The 22,556-nt window shown below is 29.6% G+C and overlaps 2 protein-coding genes across 19 annotated transcripts in view; one reads left to right on the top strand and one right to left on the bottom strand.

The window, feature by feature from the left end:
• The first annotated feature begins 873 nt into the window (after nt 1-873).
• LOC143225725 (protein-L-isoaspartate(D-aspartate) O-methyltransferase-like) lies at nt 874-11,314 on the top strand. 14 transcript variants are annotated; one of them, XM_076455629.1, is made up of 9 exons: nt 981-1,024; nt 5,216-5,281; nt 6,041-6,167; nt 6,617-6,753; nt 7,662-7,766; nt 8,289-8,409; nt 8,756-8,841; nt 9,833-10,005; nt 10,910-11,314. In XM_076455629.1, exons 3-9 carry the CDS (start codon nt 6,047-6,049, stop codon nt 10,929-10,931), a joined length of 765 nt encoding a protein of 254 aa, XP_076311744.1. In that variant the 5' UTR covers nt 981-1,024; nt 5,216-5,281; nt 6,041-6,046; the 3' UTR covers nt 10,932-11,314. The 14 variants fall into 14 exon arrangements, with proteins under 14 accessions (XP_076311741.1, XP_076311749.1, XP_076311750.1 ...); XM_076455625.1 differs by lacking the exon at nt 5,216-5,281 and adding an exon at nt 1,628-1,752 and having other exon boundaries at nt 997-1,035; nt 6,047-6,167; XM_076455626.1 differs by lacking the exons at nt 981-1,024; nt 5,216-5,281 and adding an exon at nt 874-950 and having other exon boundaries at nt 6,047-6,167.
• A 6,938-nt stretch (nt 11,315-18,252) lies between these two features.
• Nucleotides 18,253-22,556, bottom strand: part of LOC143225729 (uncharacterized) — a 42,416-nt gene continuing 38,112 nt past the window's right edge. For all 5 annotated transcript variants that reach the window (XM_076455650.1, XM_076455649.1, XM_076455648.1 and 2 more), the window contains exon 9: nt 18,253-22,330. In XM_076455650.1, coding sequence (XP_076311765.1) covers nt 21,999-22,330 — 332 coding nt within the window. In that variant the 3' untranslated portion in view covers nt 18,253-21,998. The remainder of the gene's footprint in view (nt 22,331-22,556) is intronic.

The raw sequence follows: 22,556 nt of genomic DNA on the forward strand, positions 1-22,556 counted from the left end.
GCAGTGTTTAAATTCATCTTCTGATTTAATTTTGTCAAGTCAAATTAATAATTTAACCCCTCTACTAAGTAGTACATAGGCCCAGCATGACCAGGCGGTTAAGGCGTTCGACTCCAGGTTGCACCAAACATTCTTCCCCTTTCAGCCGTGGGGACGTTTTAATGTGACAGTTAATCCCACTATTCGTTGGTAAAAGGAGTTGCCCAAGAGTTGGTGGTGGTTGGTGATGATCAGCTGCTTTCCTTCTAGTCTTAAACTGCTAAATTAGGGACGGCTAACGCAGATAGCCCTCGAGTAGCTGTGGGCGAAATTAAAAAAACAAACAAACAAGTAGTACATAAATAACACATCAGTGAAGTAGAAAGCATTTTGATACACTTTTGCCATATAAACTTGCTATACTAGAAGGCTAAAAGAAATCGGCACACATAACAAATAGTGCATGACAGAAGTAGAAGAGTAAAATATGCAACATTTGAGGATAGCAATATCGAAAAAAAATCATAACGACGAGAAACCCACTTGGAGGAAAAATGTATTCTAAAGACAGTTGGTATGGGTATTAAAACATTGATTACATTAAAGTACAGAACAACATTTTGATCTTCTCAGGTCATCTTCAGGTTTTATATTACCTGTTGTTGAAGTTGTTCTGTACTTTATTTTAATTAAAGTTTTACTACCCATAACAGCTGTCTTTAGAGTACGATATGGAAAAAAGTTTCTAAGTTATTTTTTAAATAATATTATTTGGTTGAATGGTGCTTAAAGGTCTTGAATATAATAACACTTAATATATAATCATTATGATAAAGAGAATTATGTATTTTTGGGTACAATTTCCGTTTGTATTGATAAAAATACTTGAAACCATTTACACTACAATATGTTATATAAAAATGGGAAGCATTGACAACGACACGCCATCTATAGGTAAAACTTATGAAGTTGTGAGTTATCTTCTTGACATAGATAAAAAGAGAGTAGAAATAGTTTTAAATACCTCTAAAACTCTTTGCAATTTAGGGGAGTTATGTGAATATCTAGTGTTAATTTTATTTTTTATAAATTTTTAAGTACAAGTAAATTTTGTTTAAGCCAGTAATTTCTTTATCTGATGATGATACTATTGTATTCTATTACTAATAGGGTACTTAATAAAATTAAAAGTAACATCAGCACTGACTACTTAGACTAGAAGTATTAGTAGGATAAAGTACCACTAGTATTACAGTGCTGCACTAACGTAACGTAATTAAGTACTAACTTCTAGGCATTAACGCTAATATTACTATCCGTTAGTGATAATATCGATAACTAGGCCTGTCGCAACACTAGTTTAAATGGTACACTAGTGTTAATATTTTATAAGTGTTAATATTCATTTATTTTTGTAGTTTGGCTCTAAACAGCAGGACTTCATATTTAAATACATTTTCTACTTTTATGACATTGTAAAATCGAAAGGAAAGAATGCCATTGTTTTACATCCCGTTGTAACATAATATTTATACATCTTTTTGATTGAAAACACTTTGTGTTTTATGAAGATTTCTTTTTAAAAAATTCAGCTTATATTTATTATTCTCCATTAGTTTTTTAATTTTTGTATTTTTATACACACAAGAGTAAGCAGTTGTGATTCGGATGAATAGTCCTGCAAATTCTTATTATCTGTGTAAGATAACACGTGGACCATTTGGTTCTTCAAGGCTATTTTTGTGCACCTCCACCTGTAAGAAAACTACAATGGTTGGTGTTTATGGGAGTTTAAGAGAGGAATTAGTGATTTTTCTGAAAAATAAATGGTGGTTTTGAATATATAGTGATATCTCTTTTTGGAGTTTTGTAATGAACACGTATGGTTGCTTATTGTTTTTATTTGCCCATTATGTTAGTGTAGGTACCTGATGTGTGATATTTTATATCAGGCATTTTACATACCTCAAAGCCTGTTTGAAATGAATTTTTTGGTTTGATGATTCCATTGTGTGTTATGGTTAGTGTTGGTAGTAGCATACTTTCGTGATAGTGTCAGATTATGTGTATAAATAACATTATGAAGTATTTGAATATTTATTACATCTTTTGTTTGAAAATTTTATATTTCACTGTTTTTACATTATGTGTATTGTTCTCATTCCCAATATAAGTCAAATATCAAACTTTGAGAAAACTAGGGTAAGAGTTTATCTGATTATCTTGAAGATCATTAGGATAAAACATATGATTTTGTTCTAGCTATATTCTACAGATGAATGGGTACCACAAGTTTAAGATTTGGAAAAGACAGGTTGCACTTAAGAGGGTTTTATTTTCCAATGTGGTAATTTACATGTGTAACGAATTACCATCAGCAGCATTAGAGGCCAGAAGTTTATGGCAGTTTTATAGAGGAATTAAAGATTTGCCTGAAAAATAAATAGTGGTTTTAAATATATACATTACTCAAAAGTAGATGTGTAACTGTAAGGAAAGTTTCCAAGAACCAAATGATCTTTTATTGTCTGTACATTATATCACATGCAGTAGTGTATCTTTGTCAGCTGCAGTATTTAAAATTTCTCATTGCATTTTCCATTTAAATTCCTCAAACATAATTCAACTTGTTATTATAGATGAAATTTACCAATACCAGGTGTGCCATTTGAAAGAATAGTTAACCAAACTGTCAAATGGTAAATTTAAAACATTTTGTCAGACCATGATGTAGGTTCCTAACGGTCCTACTGTTAAGACTAAAGGAGTCAATAATGTTGATACACCAATAACTATGAGTACTAAAATCCCAATTCACCTAGGATAATTTCTACTGTTATTTTCCACTAAGAAAAGTTGGAAGTTTACACTTCATTTTTAAAAGAAACTTAAACTTAGCTGATGAATATTCAACAATAATAAGATGATACTTAGTGTACTATAAATATATAGTATAATATGAAACTCGATATTTTAATTATATAACTGTATGCTTGTTTTGATGATATCAATCAGTAGTGACATTCTGTATTTTTGTGCTTTTAAACATACACAAGTGCAAGCACTTGTGATTGAGATGAATAATTCTGCAAATGCTTATTATCCATTTAAGATAATATCTAGAGAGAAAAAGAACATTTGATTCTTCAAAGCTATTGTGAAACTCTACCCATAAGAAAACTAGACTTGCCAATTACTTTTCAGGAAATGATTGATTTCACCCCTTAAATTCTTGTAAGGAGTCAGCATCCATCCTTCCACTGTTGCCTGTGGAAACAAATTCCATAAGACAGAAATTGTTAGAAATTATTATACAAGTAGCTTAAATGGAACCTCTCATCATAATTGTCTTCACATTGAACAACAAGAAACCAGGGACTTTTATTCTATGATCTGTATCTAAACTTTGCAGAAAGAAATAAGATCACTTGTTACCCTTCTCTTCTTATGATAAGAGATATTTAACACTCATAAGATGAACCCTCCATCCCTGGAATGATCCAGTAGCCCTCTTCTAAATTCTTTCCAATAAGTCATTACCTATTATATTAGGAAAGCCAAAATTATGCACTATATTCTAAATGAAGTCAAACTAGTAGAGAGATAATTATTTCTTTTGACTTAAAATCAGTATGTTTATAAATACAGCTTTGGAATATCACTAGCAGTACAGCAATATGTTGAGTGATAATGTGACTGCTCATAAACTCTGCTAAGATTCATTCCTTCATATTATGAGCTATTCCCATGTATACTGAGCATTTGAACACAAGTATTATAACCTTGCACTTACTCTAAATAAAGGACATTACAACCATTTATATAACTTACCAATTTATCCAAGTTGTGTAGAACCTCACTATTTATAATACAGCTGGAAATGCTAAAAAATTAGTTATCAGTAAACATTTAATATGCTAATTGTGTTCTTATCAATGTCATTACGGTAAAAAGGAAGAAAGTAGCAGTCCCATTACTGACTTCTGAGGTACACCATTGGTAACAATGGCTTCATTTCACTGGACTCCATTAATAATATTTTGCTTCCTTGCACCCAACCATCATTCTGATCAGTTAAATAGTGTGATACTCTTTGCTATCTTATTGTGTGGCACCTTATCAGATGCCTTTTGAAAATGTAAGTGAACTCTACCAGCTTTCTATTTTCCAGATAATAAAGTAATATTCTTTTTTTTTTTTAAAAAAGCAAAATACTATGGTAAGGTTTCCTTTTGCCAAATTCTTGTTGGCTGGCTATTCTGTTTCAGTAAATTACTTTGCAAAGCTTCTTTTATTATACTGTCTAGATGCTTGTTTTCCCATTGTTGTAGTGAGACAAACAAGCCTGTGGTTTTCGGGGTCATTGCCATCATGTCTTTAAAATAAGAGTGAATAAAGTGAGCAAGTCTTCAATTTTCATTTACTTACTGTATATTAACCTACTATAAATGAGAGGCTTACATTTCTGATCTGTGACCTCCTTAGACTTTAAATTATTGAGGTGGAGGGTGGGGATTTTGCTCTTAACACTTGATCAATGTGTAATGACTATTTTTACATATAAACAAAATAGTAGTATCATAAAAATCTTTATTCCAAATTTCCAGTATAACATGAGGGTATCAGGAGCTGCCAAAATAACTTATTGTATTTTAAATCTTCATCTTTGGACATTCTCACCACTGTTTTCTTGTATTAAAAATGTTATATGTTCACTTGTTTATTTCTTTTCATAAGAGTTAATGTAATATTTTAAAAATGATTGATTTTGATGGTCAATTAGCATCTAGAAAAATTTGTTTTTAAATTTGTTTCATTGTAGTATTATTTCCATGAAGCAAAGTATGATAAATATATTGCTGGCTTTGTTTTAAAACTTTATTTTAACAGGATAAAAGTTTAGAAAGGTACATTTAATATTTTAAATTTTTGTGCTAATGATAGAACTAACTACATATATTCCTGGTTAACTAAAACTTTTAAAACTTGTTTAGAATTGGTCTAACTTGCAACTTAATAGTAGTAGCTATTATTCTTGGATAAGTCGATGGAAGAACATTGGCTTTGTTACCAATAATTCCTGGGTTCAAATCCTGCTCACAAAGTCTTTTTACACTTATAAGCTTTTCCTTGTGAAAGTTTGTGTAAAAAATTGCCCTTTCACTGGTAGTTAGATTAATCACTCAGTAATCTACATGTTTACTATTAAAATGATAAAGATTAGTTTGTTTGTTACAGATTTAACTTATAACCTATGAAAAATGGTTAAGAAATATAATTTCTCGGATTTAATTTTTCAAAGGTATGTATTGAAAACTTAAGAAATGATCTGTTTGTTTGTTATGAAAGGCTACTTTGATATTTTTGTACAGGGATGAGTCAGGATAAATGATAATAAATTCAGTTGTTCAAGTGTCAGTGATTGATAAGTGGATGTAGTTATGTCGTAGAGTGTGTGATTTACCTTAGGTAAGTTGTTCTGAATGTGATGACGTGTTGGAGTACATGATTTTTCACAGCCATCACATGTAGAAACAATAACAAAGGGGTACTTTTTATTCTGGTCCATTATTACTGTCAGTTAAAAACAAAAACCAATGTTGCTACACCTCTTTATCAGGTACATTAGCCCTTAAAATGTAGTTTATACATTTTTAATTACTTTTTAAGTATTACTTATGTATATAATAAAAAGAATACTCTCTTGTATGGTTGAATTTTAATATTTATAACACAAGGCTAACATTTGTATTCTCAAGATAGCTAGTATAGGTATTAAAACTAATTAAAATAAAGTACAGAACAGTTAAGTACTAGTGTTAACATCTTTATGAAATTTATTAAACTGACAAGAAAGCAAGGTATTTTTACCAGCTAAGATCTTAATCCCTTAACTACTATTAGGGAAGTTTTTTAAAACCATCAAACTACCATGTCACTGCATTTGTATATGATATATCACAATTGAGTTGATTGCAGTTATGGTTTATATGTATGCTGCTGGATATTATGTTTGGTTTTTAATACTTGGAGTAAGTTTATCATTTTGGTACATTGTAAGATGTAGATGCCTCCATTGAGGAGGACTTTGACCATATCCACTGTATTCTTGACCATTAGTGGAATAATCAACATGGCCTGGCGATCACATGGAAGAAATAATGTGGAGATGGTTCAGAACTTGAAAAGTAGGTTTAATTATAAATATGTATGTTAGTTGAATTTTTTCCAGGCATAGTAATCATTTACAGAAATATTTTTACTTCAGAAAATAAAAAAATGATACAAAATAACTTGAATATTTATTATTAACAATGACTTAGTTCATGTAATTTTGTTTTGGTTATACTTTATATGTAAAAGTTTATTTAAACTAAAAAGTTCCTGTATTGTTAAGCCATAAAAAAATATCAGTTTTTTGGTACTAATGAAGAATTGCATTTTCCTGTCATATCTCTATATAGGCTTTTGAAAATACAGTTCTTGTTTTGTATGTTGTTGTATTTTTTTCCTGACTTAAATTTTGCCTAATTCATAGATATTAATTATAGAATCTCCTGGAAGGCATAAAAAGAATTTGTGTAAGTTGTAGATGTAATTTTGTATAATAAAAATAAATAGATTACTATTTTCACAGAAAATGGAATAATTAACAGTGAAATAGTTGAGCAAACAATGTTATCTGTGGACAGAGCTCACTACTGTAAAAGTAATTCATATATGGATTCTCCTCAAGGAATAGGATATGCTGTAACTATCAGTGCCCCTCATATGGTGAGTCTCTTTTCTGACCCATGAAAACTATTAGTGGTAAGTGTCTGATATGTAAATAAGCTGAATTCTTGTAACTTCAACATCTGCACATTTGTTAAATACTTAAAGTGTTTAGGTCAGTGAATTGTTTCACACAGTATGTATATCATAATTACTTCTATGCTCAACAAAAATTTTCTTTGTACAGAAATCATATTTACCCTCACCCTATGTGAGTATTGCAATCAGGTCCATGTTTATGTGTTTCTGTGCACATATCTCAAAAATTGATAGATTGACGTATATGAAAATTTTACTCAAGATGGGACATTCCTTCAAAAATTCAATCCAGATATGGATTCTGGATTACTTTGGCCCATTATAAAATAATGGGGAATTTTGGAGGAATAATTCTGTAAAGTGTGATTGGATATTCATTACATTAAGATTGAGATTTCTTACCACACTAAAAGAAAATGATCCAGATCATTGATCATTATGGATCTGAGAAGGATTTTCTGAGTTTTTGAAGGTGAGATTTAACAGTATCCAATATAAATGCATGCAGTCTTGAAAAGGAGTGGTGGGGCAAAGGTATGAAATCTTTTTGTTTGCTCTTGTTTCAGCATAAATTACTGGAATTATTTTAAGCATTCTTATTTTTATTAATGGAGGATTGATATCTTTATTAAAAGAATAATAAAATGCTATTGAGTTTTCTGTAAAACAATGATTTATATTCCTTACTTATTTGTCTCAGTGCATAGTGATTTTAACGTGCAATGATTTTATCAGTTTTTATGGAATTATCTTGAATTATGTAGCTTGGATTTCATGCTAAAATATATTTTAGACTAGGCATTTGACAAACTGTACACTGTATTAGATCTACCCACTAGCTAGTTTTTGTTGTTTCTTTTTGGACACAGCATGCACATGCCCTGGAGTTATTAAAGGACCAGCTATATGAAGGGGCCAAAGCCTTAGATGTAGGCTCAGGAAGTGGTTACCTTACTGCTTGCATGGCTATAATGGTATGTTCTGCAGAAATTGAAGGTAAAGTGTACAAGGAAATAGAAACCATGTTTAGCAGATTCTACTAAACAACTAAAATTTAGAATTTGATTTTTAATTTAGTAGCCCTGAGTGCTGCTTTAAAATCAGTGTGATGATTAAACTTTATTTTATACACAAAATATGTTTATGAAGGGAAGTGAAAAACATTTGAGTACTTAAGAGCTTCCAATAAATTGAGAAGCATTTTATTTTCTACTAAGTTCAGTGGTATATTTAGGTAGGGCTGGAGGGCCCTCAGCCCCAGGGCCCATGGTCTTAATGGGAGTCCTCTATGTAAAAATTACATAGGGTGTAGAGCCCACAAAAATTATTAACCCCCTGGGTCCACACAACCTTAAATCTGCTACAGAGTATGTTACTTGTACTGTAGTATAAACAATGGGTAAAATGAAATGAATGTTCTTAAAAAAGTCTATTAAGTAGTTACCTGTAATGTTAATAAAGTAGTATTTATGAGACAAATACATTTCTAACTTTAGGTGGGAGAAACTGGTTTAGCTGTAGGCATTGATCATATAGAAGAATTAGTGAACATGTCTATAGAAAACATCAAGAAAGACAATCCACAGTTATTGGAATCTGGAAGAATTAAAATGATTGGTAAGAGTACTTCCAGATTTACAGGGTTTGTATTGTACAGTAAGTGGTGAAACAGGTAAAATGGGAATAACAAGCTTATGTGAGCCTGTGAGTATTACATAATTTTAGGCTATGTTTCTATTTCTTTGAAGTAAGATGGCTAATTTTTAAAGAATTCTGCAGGATAAAGTTTTATGTATTAGTTTGAACTATATACTTGACTAAAGTGTGAATGCAGTACAAGTTTCTGTACATTTGTGTTACCAGAAATAACATCTTTGGACAGAGGTTTGCTGATAATAGCACTAAACCTGATTAGTTAAAAGTATTCAGTTGATATGATAATATGTGACTTGATTTTTTATAGTTGGTGATGGAAGAAAAGGATACCCAGATGAAGCTCCTTATGATGCAATTCATGTTGGTGCTGCTGCAGCTCATCTACCAGATGATGTAAGATGATATTTTCCAATTCACCAGCTTTATATAACTGTTTTGTTTTCACTTGTAATTATTTTCAGACCATCTTTCTTAATGAGAAATTTTGAAATTTTGGCTAGTGACCAGATTTATTTTGTTACGATTCTGTAACTTAAGATATGTAGGAATAACCAGTTCTACCTTTTCAAAATGGAAAACTTTTGAGATTAAGTAAAGTATTAGAAATTGTTAGTAGTATGTGTACATGTGTGGTATTTGAATTCTTAAAGATTATTTTATCAGCAGTAATTAGCAGGTTAATCCGTTAGTTTGGTATTCTCCTGAGATGAGATATTGAGGGTTTAGTCCTGTTAGAGGGAAGGTACAAAAATTGGATAATGCTCATGCAGTAGTAAAATCCTGTGTATCATTCTGCTTGAACTGTCCTCTTCAAGCTGATGTGTATAAAATAAACTTTAATTTATATTTTTAACACTTCATTTACCACGATCATTGTGCAGGAGAGCTTAATAAGCCTACAAATTATTATTCAAAATTACCCAAAATGTCTGAGCTCTTTTCATACCCTTTTTCTCAGGAGCACAGATTTTGTTACTGTAGAAATGTTACTTGATAGAAGTAACATTAATTTAGATAGACAATAAACTTGACATATTACTAGGAAAAGCATTGATGATATCAGGAATTAAAAATACAATAAAAGAAGTATGATATTATACATGTATCAAATAATGCAAATTTTTAATCCCCTTATTTTGACACACTTCCTGTTTACTGACAAAATTTTTTAAGTTCACTTCTGGACTTCTTTCCCTGACTCTTACTTTTGATGTTAAATTGCCTCTTGTTCATGCCATATGTTTAGTCTCTTTGTTTTTCATTGTGCATGGTTGTGTTTTCAATTAACTAGACAATATTTAACCTTCTATTGTCCACACAGCTGTTCCCATGAAATTTACTACATAACGGTTCACAGCAATATGTGTTTTGTGTACTTGATTAGTTGATTGCCCAGCTTAAACCTGGTGGTCGAATGATTATACCTGTGGGAAGAGAAGGAAATAATCAATTATTAGAGCAAATAGATAAACTTCCCACTGGAGAAGTTAAAAGATCATCTTTGATGGGTGTAGTCTATGTTCCTTTAACAGATAAGGAGTCACAGTGGCCAAGCAGGTAAAGTTAATGTCTTCAGTTTAAAAAAAAAAGAAAGAAAAAACTTGTAATTTATATGTTGAAACTATTCTTGTCATCACTTTGCTTAACTTATAAAATATTTGTAATACCATGTTAAATATTTTACATAAATGACTAAAGTGCAGTATGCTTGAGGAAAATATGTTCATTATAGGTTTAAAATTTACTTTAATAACTGTATAGATGCATAGTTACTGGTTAACAGAGGCAGTGTTTAATAGGAAGTTATGAAGTTCTTTCAATTTATGAAAATAAAATGCATTACCTTCAAAATTGAAATAATAGCTTTTGGAGAAACTGTAATCAAAATCAATTCTTTAAAATAATAAAAAATATAGTTTTTCCAAACAAAAGTATTAAATTTTTAATTTGAATATTTTTTTTATTTAAAAAATTACATTCTATCTTGGGAAAACTGTTATCTTATGTTGGGAATAAGGTTTGTAAAAAACCTTCTCGACTACACTCTTCACACGTCATAATTCGTTAGAAATATAAAACCTGAATTTAATAGTTATTGTTTTGTCATATCTTATAATTTATAATGTATATAATGTTTAATTGATAATTGTAATTTAAAGTAATATTTTTATAATCAAACCTTTGTATATTTAATACTTGCATATATAAAACTTGCTACATTTGAAATTGACTCTTATCAAAAGTGTTTCAAACATCAGAACCTTCTAAATTTTTTATTCTTTTTTCATTTTAAGAATAGTATATATTACATGCAATTTTAAATTTTTACAAGTACCAGAAGAATAACGGTTAAATAAATTTGAAATGAGTTTTTCAAAAAAGAAACATTTGTACAGGATAACTATTAAGTGAGATCAGTAAGTATAGGTTACAGCTGAATTTTTTTTTTTTTTTTTTTCAGGTACTCAAAGAATGAGTTGTAACTGTGGTATTATCCAAGTCATGCTATATGCTCTATTGGAAAGGTAATATTAATTCTCAGAAAACTGATGAAAAATTAACTGATTAGTTGTTGTATTGTTATACTTGCTTTCATTTTTGGAAGTTTAGAGTTCATAAATAACAGTTTACATCTTACTGTTCAAAAATGTGCAAGGTTATGGTACTGTTTACATTTTTTCAAACATATACTAAGTGTAGTAGATTATTCCCTAAAAATGAAAGTTCACAAAATTTGCCAATTTTCAAAGCTGATGATTTATTATTAACATTATGTACAGTGAGAAGCTTTATCTGTTTAAAAAAACTGTCTGAAGAATAAACATTATACTGCTTTGTTTGGAAATAAATTATGAATCATATATTACCTTGAAGCATCTGTTTTATTTTATAATAATTTACACAAACACAGTTTTCTGTAATATTGGAAAATAATTTTTGAAAATATAATACGTAGGTTTTTGTGTAGTTTACTTTGTTTTACTGGACTTAGCTTAACATAAAAGAAGTTTTTGGAAATGCAATGTTTGTATATATTCATTGTATGAATGATGGGAGCTTAGACTTAAGTCTGTTCACTTGGTTAGTTTCTCACATCATGATGATGAGCCCTTTACAGAGTTTGAAACTTCTAGTTTTATAAGATCTTAGTAGTTTGTGAAAATGTTTTACTAAAGAATGCAATAATTTGTAAGAAATTTTTAATACTGTAACAAACACCTCCTTAAATAAGCAACACACAACAAAATACCACAAGTTGTATATCTTATCTGTACTGCCTAGTAAAAAAAACTGTACATTTTGTGTGTAATTTATTAAACAAACTAACTTGAAACAATTACAAAATTTGTCTAAATACAACCAGATGTTTCATTAACATTCTGAAACTTCTATAAAATATTTCCAAATACTGTTTTCACCCTAGTTTTATAAATGCTAACAACTGCACTACAGCAATTGGCCACTGGTATAATTGGGGAGTATTGTTACATGAGAGGTGATTGTTAGATTGACCCATCCAAGCTGTTAGCTACAGTAGCAACTGTTGAAAAGGGTATTGTTGTCAGAACATCCGAGATTAAAATAATTGACACTAGTATTAAACAATTATGGCAGCAAAGTTGGTTGGAGGAGGGAGACAACATCTCGCATTGAAATGCAATAATATTTGTTAAGAGGAGATCAACTATGGAAAGTGCAGTTGTTTTCCAACTAAACATCATGTGCCTGAAGCAAAATGTATAGATTATGAGGCTGCAGAATATTTCACTTCCATATAGATTTATTGAATTTCTTAAGACATTTATGTATTAGAAACCTTTTGTTCATTTCCATTAGTATAATAAGTATATTTATAATTTGATGGCTTGCATAACTCTGTAATTAATATTTGTAATTTAAGTGCTTCTTCACCATTTAATTTATTAATTTAATTCAGTACCTGTTAGGCATTTTAATTTTATGATAAGGAGTGTCACTGTCAGTGAATTTCATTTTCTTTTAAGACATTAACTCCCTACTACCACTTGCTGATGGTGTGTTCACAATGCTAAAACAGTATATCTGTCAGTTATAAGTGAGTACTTATTTTATTTTTTTCATCTATTATCTTGCATGTGACAAGAAAGCATCAACTATTTTTTTCTATTGATGAAGCTACAATATCATATAAACTCAGACAGGGGCTAACCAAGACCTACAGAGATAAACTAATGGCTTATATGTATTTAAAATATTTCTCCCTCAACTAGTAACAACAACTACAGAGTTCTTGCTGTACTTGTAAGATGTTGAGTTTGATACATACCAACAGAATGTGGTAGTCGATAATTTGGACTCCATTTATGTGATGGATAGGTAATTTGTTTTCTACATTTGACAACTGTTCACTGAAAACAAGATGCCATGGACATATTAATGGACTCTTGTACAGTTGTGGGAGTGTCAAAAATTAACTTAATCAGAAAATTAGAAATGGGAATATATTTCATTTACTAGGTACAGGCAGTAATGCTTGTAATCATGCTCACAATATAACAGATCGTGGATGAAATTTCCTGGAAGATCACAGTGTGAAGTACTTGGTTTAAATAAGTTGATCCCCATTTTATACCTGTTTGTGTCAATGTATGATCTTTTATGAAGTATTTTTTATTACAATCAGGCAGATCCTTTTATGAGGACTTTGCAGAAGATGTGTATTCAGTTGAGGAATGATGACAAAGGAGATAAAAAAGCTAGTAAGAAGTTGACTTCTGTCCTCTTGAACAAAATATAGCAAAAAATAGAAAGCAGTTGCAGAGAAACTTTATTTTTAAACACACTTTTTGTTGTAGCTGTACTGTTTAGTACTGCTTGCCATTATTAAAGAAATATGTCCTTGTGTTCCAATACTTGATAAGTTGCACAATGAATAGCATTTCATTCCCTGTTTCAGGAACCACATCCACAAACCTTGTAAATCTAAATATCTGAAATAAGATGAAAGATATGATTTTGGAGTTAAGGTTCAAAATAGCTCAAAGGCTTTGAAAGAGACAAGATGATTGCAAAAAGTTAAGACCCAATACAGGAAGAATATGTTCAATGCATCACTGCTCTGTACTTGATCCCATTATGGACACATGTCCTAGTTTTGAGGTGGAGAAAACTGCTCAAACAAGTCACTAATGTAATTACAGAGGAGCAGTCTGAAAAATATTACCTTAAATAAGAATTTATTGCAGAAACGGTTATCTGCTGGATTTTTTGGCATGCACAAACACTAGGATTGATTTTAATTAGCTATAATTATTAATACTGGTCAGTAAAACTTGGTTACTAAATGTATTAAAGCTATTTTAAGCTTATTTAATGGAGAGTACATTTAATATCATAGGAAATTGACTTAAATTTGAACTGTCAAAAATTTAAATTTAGATGTACAATTCAATAAAAACTGTGAAACATGAATGATCTATCACAAAGGCAAATTTCAACTGGTATGTTCTTCCACAAGGATCCAGTTCATACAAAGGTTTGCTCTTAACTGTATTATAAAGTTAATAGACTATGTAGGGATGGCCAACAGTACTCAGTTGGCATAATACAAATATACATGCTAAAAGATCAACAATGGCAGGGAGTTTTACTTTAAAAGATGGCTACCACTTACTTTCATTTGTTTCTCTACTTAACAAGCTCTAAAACAAGAAACCATCACTAAGATACCAGTGCACCAAACTGTTAATTTTTCTTGTTTCAGTTGAGATAACTACTTTGTCACTAATGTCAGTTTAAACTTACATCCACTCTATGTATTTCTAGGTAGTGCACAATGTCATTGTTTAGTCATAATAACTTGCAGTAATTTAAAAACGAACATAATTCTAGTTCAAATAGCATTATCATTACTTGACGTTAACTTTCTTACAGTAATCAGGTGTTCCTTTAAAAATTTTAAGTATAAGGTGAAACAGGAAGTACCAGCCAATAATAGATGAAGATTAAATTACTTTAACATGCAAAATACTCAGTGCTTTGCAACTATAAAATTAATTCCTTTAGGGAGCCAAGCAAAATATCATGTATCAAGTGAAGAAGTTAAAAAAATAGATCAGTACACGATATTTTATTACACACATTAATAGAATACACTCATTTTCAGCAAAGAGAAAAAAACGTCAAAAAAGTAATAAAAAATATCTTATAAATGTAAAATGACGTAGAGATGGCAGTGCCAAAAAAATGTAAGCAAAAAGTATAAGGATTATACAGCTATACATAGATCATCTGTACATGACTTTCAATATTAAAATTTAACATTACACTGTAAAATACATGCTTTACTTTAATGTTACTGAAGTTAGAAGTTACATATTCCTGACTGTTGGTATGCAGTTTATCATAATGTCATGGTGTTGTCAAAACAGGTATCAGTGTAATGTAACTAAAAGCCTAGGACTTGCATACAAGAAAAACAAAGTCAAAACATGTCTCTATTATTACAAACTCTCCCTATGAAGTTGTTCAAATTGATTGACTCAGTAATCATTTTGTATTCATACATTTTACAGTGTAATATGTAAATTCATGTTGGGCAGATTATACGTGTACCATCCCTGCATCATTTTACATTTACAAAATGTTTATTACTTACTTAAACTTCAAAACAAGCTATTGATCTTAGAAAAAGGATGGCATAAGATTAAGCAAAATGGGATTACAAAATCCAAGGAAATTGTTCTTACAATAATAATACAGAAAGGAAAGTGAGATGTGAAAATTTTGTTAGATAGACTAAAAAGTTCTAAATAGACTGGAAATAGGAACAGAACTATTTATTCATGAGTTAAGAGAGAAAACAAAACAAATACTTGAAAATATGTTAGGGGCATAAAAGGAAAAGCTGTATGAACAGTATTTCCTTGTTAGAATCATAAGACTGTCATTTCTACTAGAAGAACAGTTGTCATACACCTTTATAAAAACAAGTAGAGACCCAAGATCTTATTTTGTTGAATATATATAAAATGCTGGTTTGTCATAAATGTCTTGAAGTTTGCCTTAAAATGCAGAAAATGGAATCCAATTTAAAAAGTTTCATGACTGCATACCCATGGATAATAGCAAGGCAAGCCCCTGCGGAGTTTGGATGAAAACTTCCAAAATTTGTTTTCCTTTACATATCCTTTGAAAATGCAATAGGTAATAGTTTTTTTTATTAGTCACATCAATTGAAAGGGTAAGTAAACCACTTATCCTTGTGTATTTTATATATATACATGTAGGCAAGTGTAATTCTGAAGTCGTATCTTGTTGAAAACATCTAAAATATTGGTTTTCATAATTTCTCGCAATGTTACAAATACACTAGGATACAGAAATTAGCTTTTTTTTATATGTATATATAAACAGGCTTGTATTAAAGCTACTAAAACTTTTTCTTCATTCAAATCCTTGTGCATATGAGTGAAACTGTCAAATGGTTCAGTATTTGTTTCCCCTTTAAATATAAAAATCATATGCTTACTTTGACAGAATGGAATTCGTTTTTAGGATATAAAACTGTTTTTGTAAATTTTAAATATCCATTTCTCCATACAGTTTATTAAAATATTCCAATACAATGAAGACAACTCTGTTCTAAACATTCCTCAACTTTATAAAACTGATTCATATTCCTATACATGAACTAAACTTTGACATTGAAAATAATAAAGGTGAACTATCATTAATACATTAAAAAAAAAGTGGTCCACACAGCTAATTATAATTTGTTATTGATGTCATCAATGCAATGTTATGTAAAGTGAGTGCACAGAAAAAGATGGAACAAAAAGCAAAAGAAGCCTGAGTTTTAACAGTGTGAAATTGTGTAAATGAAATTTTGAAAGTTATTTAAAAAATGTGTCACTTGTCATAAGAGAGAGACTACCTCAACTAACATCATGAACCCACATGGAGATTAGTCTATATATAGTTTAAAACATGGATGGGCAACTTATTTTTCTTAGTGGCTAATGAAAACAAAGTTGGCCACACTTAAGAAAAAGGAAAGATTTTAGTTTAATAAAAATAATTGCATTTCAAGTCATTTTCAATGTGAAAATTGATGGGGTTTTCATCAACAAGGTTCATGAAATTTGGCTTAATATCTATGCTCACTGAGCATCTTACCTCTGCCTCTAAATTTATGTCAGTAAGCTGAGATCTGTATCTAGACTTGAGAAATTCTAGCATAGAAAATGTTGACTCGCACACCCTTGTGGATCCAAACATGGAAAATAATTTTGAAATTACTATATTTAAATTTGGAAGACTCTCATTTATCAGAATATTGAGCCACATCTCTCTGATAGAACATTTTTGTTTACCTTTTATGTGTTCTACACTTTGCAGGGTAATCATCTTGTCTTCAAATCCACACTTATCCAAAGACAAAAAAAGATGTAATTTCTTAAGTCAAATTGAAATGGATCATGCAAAAATTCAAATATCAGTTTCAAATTTTTAAATTCAGAAAAATGTGATTCAAATTTTTGGTCCAGCTTACACAGAGATCATCTTTAGCAACAAAGAAATCAAAGTCATTATTTTCTTGAAAACTATTCAACTTTGCAAAATGTGTCAAATTTTTTGTAACTGTTCTGCAAAGAGGTTTAGCTGTAATTGAAATTAATGAACAAACTGTGATTACTCGCTTATTATGTTATCTCTTCCCTAAAGCTTCGTATTCCAATTATTCAAGTGAGCCATCATGTCGCACAGAAAGTGCAAATCACACTGCCATGACAAAGTTTCAATTTCAGGGAAATTTTCAATCTTACCTTTTTCAACAAGATACTCTTTTATTTGAGGAAATAAGGAAGTAAACCAAGACTCTTTCTCTACTTAACCATCTTACATTTGCAAAATCAGTCACTGCTTTTCTTCAAAGACTCAACAAACTGTCGATGGATGAGAGAGTTTCCACTTCTAATATAATTCACAATTTTTACAACAATGCCCATCAAATATTTCAATTCATCATTTTTAGACATTTGAGCACATAAATTTCCCTGATGCAAAATGCAATGGAAAGATAGCAGTGTGGATTTCACATTATTTTCAATTAAATGCTACTTCAAAAGAAAAACAAATCCTAATTTTGTCCTAGTCATGGTGGGAATACCATACGTTAAGACAGGAACCAGTTTTTAAAATCCAGATTGAATTTTTTTAACATTTCAAGAAATTTTTCAAAGATGTTTTTTCAATATGTTTAATCTCATAATACACAATGGCCAAGCATTTCTTCCCTCACTTGAAGACCTGAAGTTACATATTGAACCCAAAATATCAACTGTAGTATCACTAACATCCGTTGACTCATTTAGTACTAAAGAAAAATACACGTGGCAATGGAGTTCCATAATCCTGGTTTAGAAAAATATGTTTAATAAAGCAGAGGTTATAGATAATTCTAGAGTTAACCTACATGTCTTATGTAGTCAGTGAGATATAATAAAACATGTGCATTGTTTAAGTATAGGTTTTTTATTACTAAATAAATATTTTAGAAATTAAAAAAAATTAAATTCCTGCATATGAAAGTAAACATTATAACTTTAAAAGTGGCTAGGTTTCAGAATTAGGAAAATTAAATATGAACTGTCTCAAACAACCATGTATAAAATTTACCCTAACATTTTATCCTAAAGAAATTAAGGAAAGTTTGGATAAAAGATCCAGAAAAATTTTCCTTATGGTGAATAATAATGTTTTTTTTTTTTTTAATAATGATGAGGAAACCAGGATGAATAAGGAAGAACATGGATATTTCTATTTGAATTGAAACCTGTATTTATTATTATTGAGTACAAAGACAACAAACTGGAATTAAGACTAGAAAACATTTTAGAAATGTTTTGGAGTTTTATAAAGTGTACACTTAATGTATACCAATTAGCATTTGTACATTCAAAAGAAAATAATACAACTTAAAATGTATATACATACAGTGTTTAATATTTCATGATGAAACATCTAAGCTCCCAACTACATCAATTTCTAGATATTAATTTAAATTTGAATCACATTCCATTATAAACTATTCACACAACAGGTAAGAAAAGTAACACAACAATAAGTACACAAGAAGTCATAATCTGAATCTATTACCACACTAATTGATTAATAGTATAAATACACACACGAAACCTACACCAATGTTATTTCGACAATATTCTGTGACACTGTGCTGGAGTAGTAATAGTGTAATATATGTAACACAATAATGTGTTCACAACAGGAAATCTTAAGCATTTAATTGTAAAAACAAGTAAGTGCAATTAAAAATCTTTTATCAAAATTATAATCTGGACAGCAAGTATCCTTCTGTTTTGTAAAATAAAAATAATTATAATTTTTGCCTAACTCACAAAATGTAATAACCATTAAGTTTTTATTATATTGTATATTTTTGTGAAATCAAGACTGGTGATTTATTTTTGGTAAACTCATTGACAAAAGTAGAATCAGATTTAAACAAATCATTATTAATAATTTTTCAAATGAACAAACCAAAATGATTATATGCTATGCAACTTTAGGGCATTTCTCCATGAACTTAATTTTCTCTTATCCTATAAAGTTTTTATTCTTTTGTTGAAGATTTCAATGAGGAAGATTTTGGTGTTACATATAATTGAAAAACTAACATCTTATCCATCAATGTCTCCAGTAAAAGATCATAAGCTTGTATAAATGAAAAAAAAAAAAAATCATGGGAAAATATCCTACATAGAAAAATTGTACAGTTTCTTAAAAAAGAATTAATCCTACACAATTGGTCTTAAAAATCACAGAAAAGTTTTTTTCATAATGAACATTTATAGCTAATGTAAGTGCCATTTGTATAATCACCAGCTAGACTCAAAACTACTGTGTAAAGTAAAGAGTACATGAAAAACAACTAAAAAACTATTTTCTTTAAAATGTTTTTATAAACCTGTGATTAAATAGTATTTTTCTTACCTGAAAAAGTTTATAAAACAATAAAATTACACTTAGGAAAGAAACTTGCAAAAATACTGTTAATTATTGGTACAAAATGCAAATGTTACTCTAAGCAAATACTTAGATATAAGATTTCACAACTGACTCAAACTAACATATCACATTCATAAACTGGTCCAAGATTCAGATAGATGTACTGATGAAAAGAGTAAACACCTTAAATTAAAGCTTAAAAACACAAAATAAAAATTATTTAAAGATAAAATATAAATTGTGAAAATCTAGGCTATGTCTATCAAAAATAATACAAAACGTTTTGGAGTAGACGTAATGAAACGTAAAGTAGCTTAACAACTGTAAGTTCTGGCAATAATTTGTCAAAAAATTGTATATAAAATATGGCTTTACAAAAATACAGAAAAGTACTTGAGTAAAAACAACTTAGACAAAAAATTATCTGATAATTAAATCATAATGTTTAATTTTAGATATGTAATAAGATGGTTGTGCTTAAAAACATAATAATAATTCATATATCAACATGAAAAATAATGCAACACAAACATAAACTGGAATCATTAGATGAAGAAAAGTACTTCATAGTTCTGAAATTCTAATAGTGTGATATTCCAAGTCCTAATGGGCCACTCTAAAACAAGTTGGTACAATCAATTTTAAACATCACTTTCTACAACATATAGGCTAAATATTGAGGTCTGAGATAACCTAAAGTTCAGGCTTAACCATTCCTACTTAAAACTGTTGAACTAAAGGGAAGACAACCAATCAGAAACACCTGAGTAGTTGTCATCCCTGAATAACAGATTAGTTGTTGTGGGGTATGTTCAGTGATATATCATAGTTTGAACCTGGACCTTCTATCTATAGCCTGTAACACTATTTGTATATATAAACAATGTTTTGGCTTAAAGATATTGCAATACATTCATAAAAATATTAAAAATTAAAGCTTACATTTTAACTCATTAAAATTTTACACTTGTGAAACTTCTGTTAATATTTAGTATAATTTTCCACTTATCTGCTACTAAGTATTGGATAGTTAATTAATATTACCTACATAGTTAAGGAGTAAAAATGAACATAGTAATTAATATAGGTAACTTAGTATACTGTTCTTATAAGTCATATAAAACATTTTCTCATCTGTTTAGTACCCTCACTATTATCAATATTTTCAGCTGCAATCACAATAACATCTCATGAAGTTTGGGCAGCTTATAAGATTTAGCTTAGTCTTAAATCCTTATAACAGCTAATAATTTAAACTAATTCTCATAGTAAAAATGTACAAAAATAAAAGATAAATATATTAAGCATTCTAACCAATACTGTTAATAAAATTAACATTAATGAAATAATAGTGTGAAAGTTTAGAATACAAGTCATGCCTAGACCATTATTATTACCATTTTATCCTAACTCTGAATATGACAGGTGTAATATGGTTGATAAATTATAAAACATTATTCTTTACTTTTGCTCAGAAGTTCTGAGAATTACTTACACCTAACATAATAGTGATTTAATTAATGTACTATTGCAAAATTCATGTTCCTCGAAGAACATCACATCAGTATATGCAATACATAATTCTGTAACTAATGAAATCTCACTAAATGGCTCAAAACATCCAGTATCTCAAATAAATTACAATAACCTATGTTACAGTTTAGCTTTAGATTTGAGTAATAAAACAGCAAAGATAGTCCAGGAAAAAACTAACACAAAAATTAAACAAACAGAATCATATAATGGGTAATAAAATGATGATACTCTAATAAAAATATAATCAACTTAAATGTAATAAAAATGAAAATAACAATTATTAGGCACATACAACTAATCCATATCACTTTACAACACATACAAAGCAGGCAGCTGGAAATAATAGTTATATCCCAAGTATTAGATGAGGTTTATACACTATAATAAGTTAACAGAGTTCACAGTATCAATAAGACTTAGAAAAAAACTAACAATGATAAATATGGAAAAAAAGAAACTAAAAGAAAGTAACATGGCTTAACTAATAATTTAATGTCATATTACACACAGAACTGTTATACAGATTCCATTGTAACTACAGTAATGGAGGTGCAACAAAATTAAAAGGGACACTCTTCTTATCAAGTATAAAGTTTACGTACACTTACAACCTATAGATGTTTTTATAAATGTTTCATTATTTTCATTTCTAATATTCTACATGCTTTTTGCTTATATTCAAAAGCAATAACAATTCCAAACAAGATTTACTTTCATAATAACAGATGCATTTCATTTTATATCAAAGGGAAAAAAAATAGAATTAAAACAAATTCTGCAGGTATACTAGCTACTAAATAAATAACTTACATCCTTATGAAGATGTATTTTTGTTAATATGCCAAGAATCATAAGCACATGTACAAACAACTTTTTAGTTTAATATAAGAAAGGGAAGTTTTTTGGTGTGACATCAGACTATCATGAGAAAGCATACATACTGTTAGTTATACTTGGGTAAGATATATTGGTAAGATAAACTTGTATTTTTTAGGTACCAACAGTCATAGATACATGCCATTTACTAAGTAATCTGCATCATGGGCTAAGGAGGAACGCCCTCTTTTACCAAAACGTCTGCGAATAGTTCGCATTCGACACCCCACAAGGACGAGTAATAAAGCAGTGATACAGAGACCCAGAGTTAAAGCTAACACAGCACTGTTTGACTGATGGGCGTGTGTTCTGCTCGATTCTTCCAAAGCTGATAATGTCATTTTATATTCTGAAATCACAGGATCTCTTTCTTCGTGAGAACTTTTGCCTTGTGACATTTCATGTCCCATTTTCTTTTTTGGAATAGGAGAAGATCCAGAAAGGCTGTCTTCAAGCACAGCTTTAGACAAACAGCAGGAAAAATTAAAATTTTTTTAAAAGGTACTTATCTCACATAAAAAGGTAAAAAAATGATGTACATTCATCTTGAAACTTTTAAAAGATAAATATGGAGAAAATTTACAAAGTAAGTTTACTTATTAATAGGAAATGATGAATCCACTATTCTACTGGTGATCAAAATCAGAAGAGGTTAACATCAACACTGATGAATTTCTTTAGTTTTA

This window comes from Tachypleus tridentatus, chromosome 9 (genome assembly GCF_004210375.1).
Source record: "Tachypleus tridentatus isolate NWPU-2018 chromosome 9, ASM421037v1, whole genome shotgun sequence".
Lineage (NCBI taxonomy): Eukaryota > Metazoa > Arthropoda > Merostomata > Xiphosura > Limulidae > Tachypleus > Tachypleus tridentatus.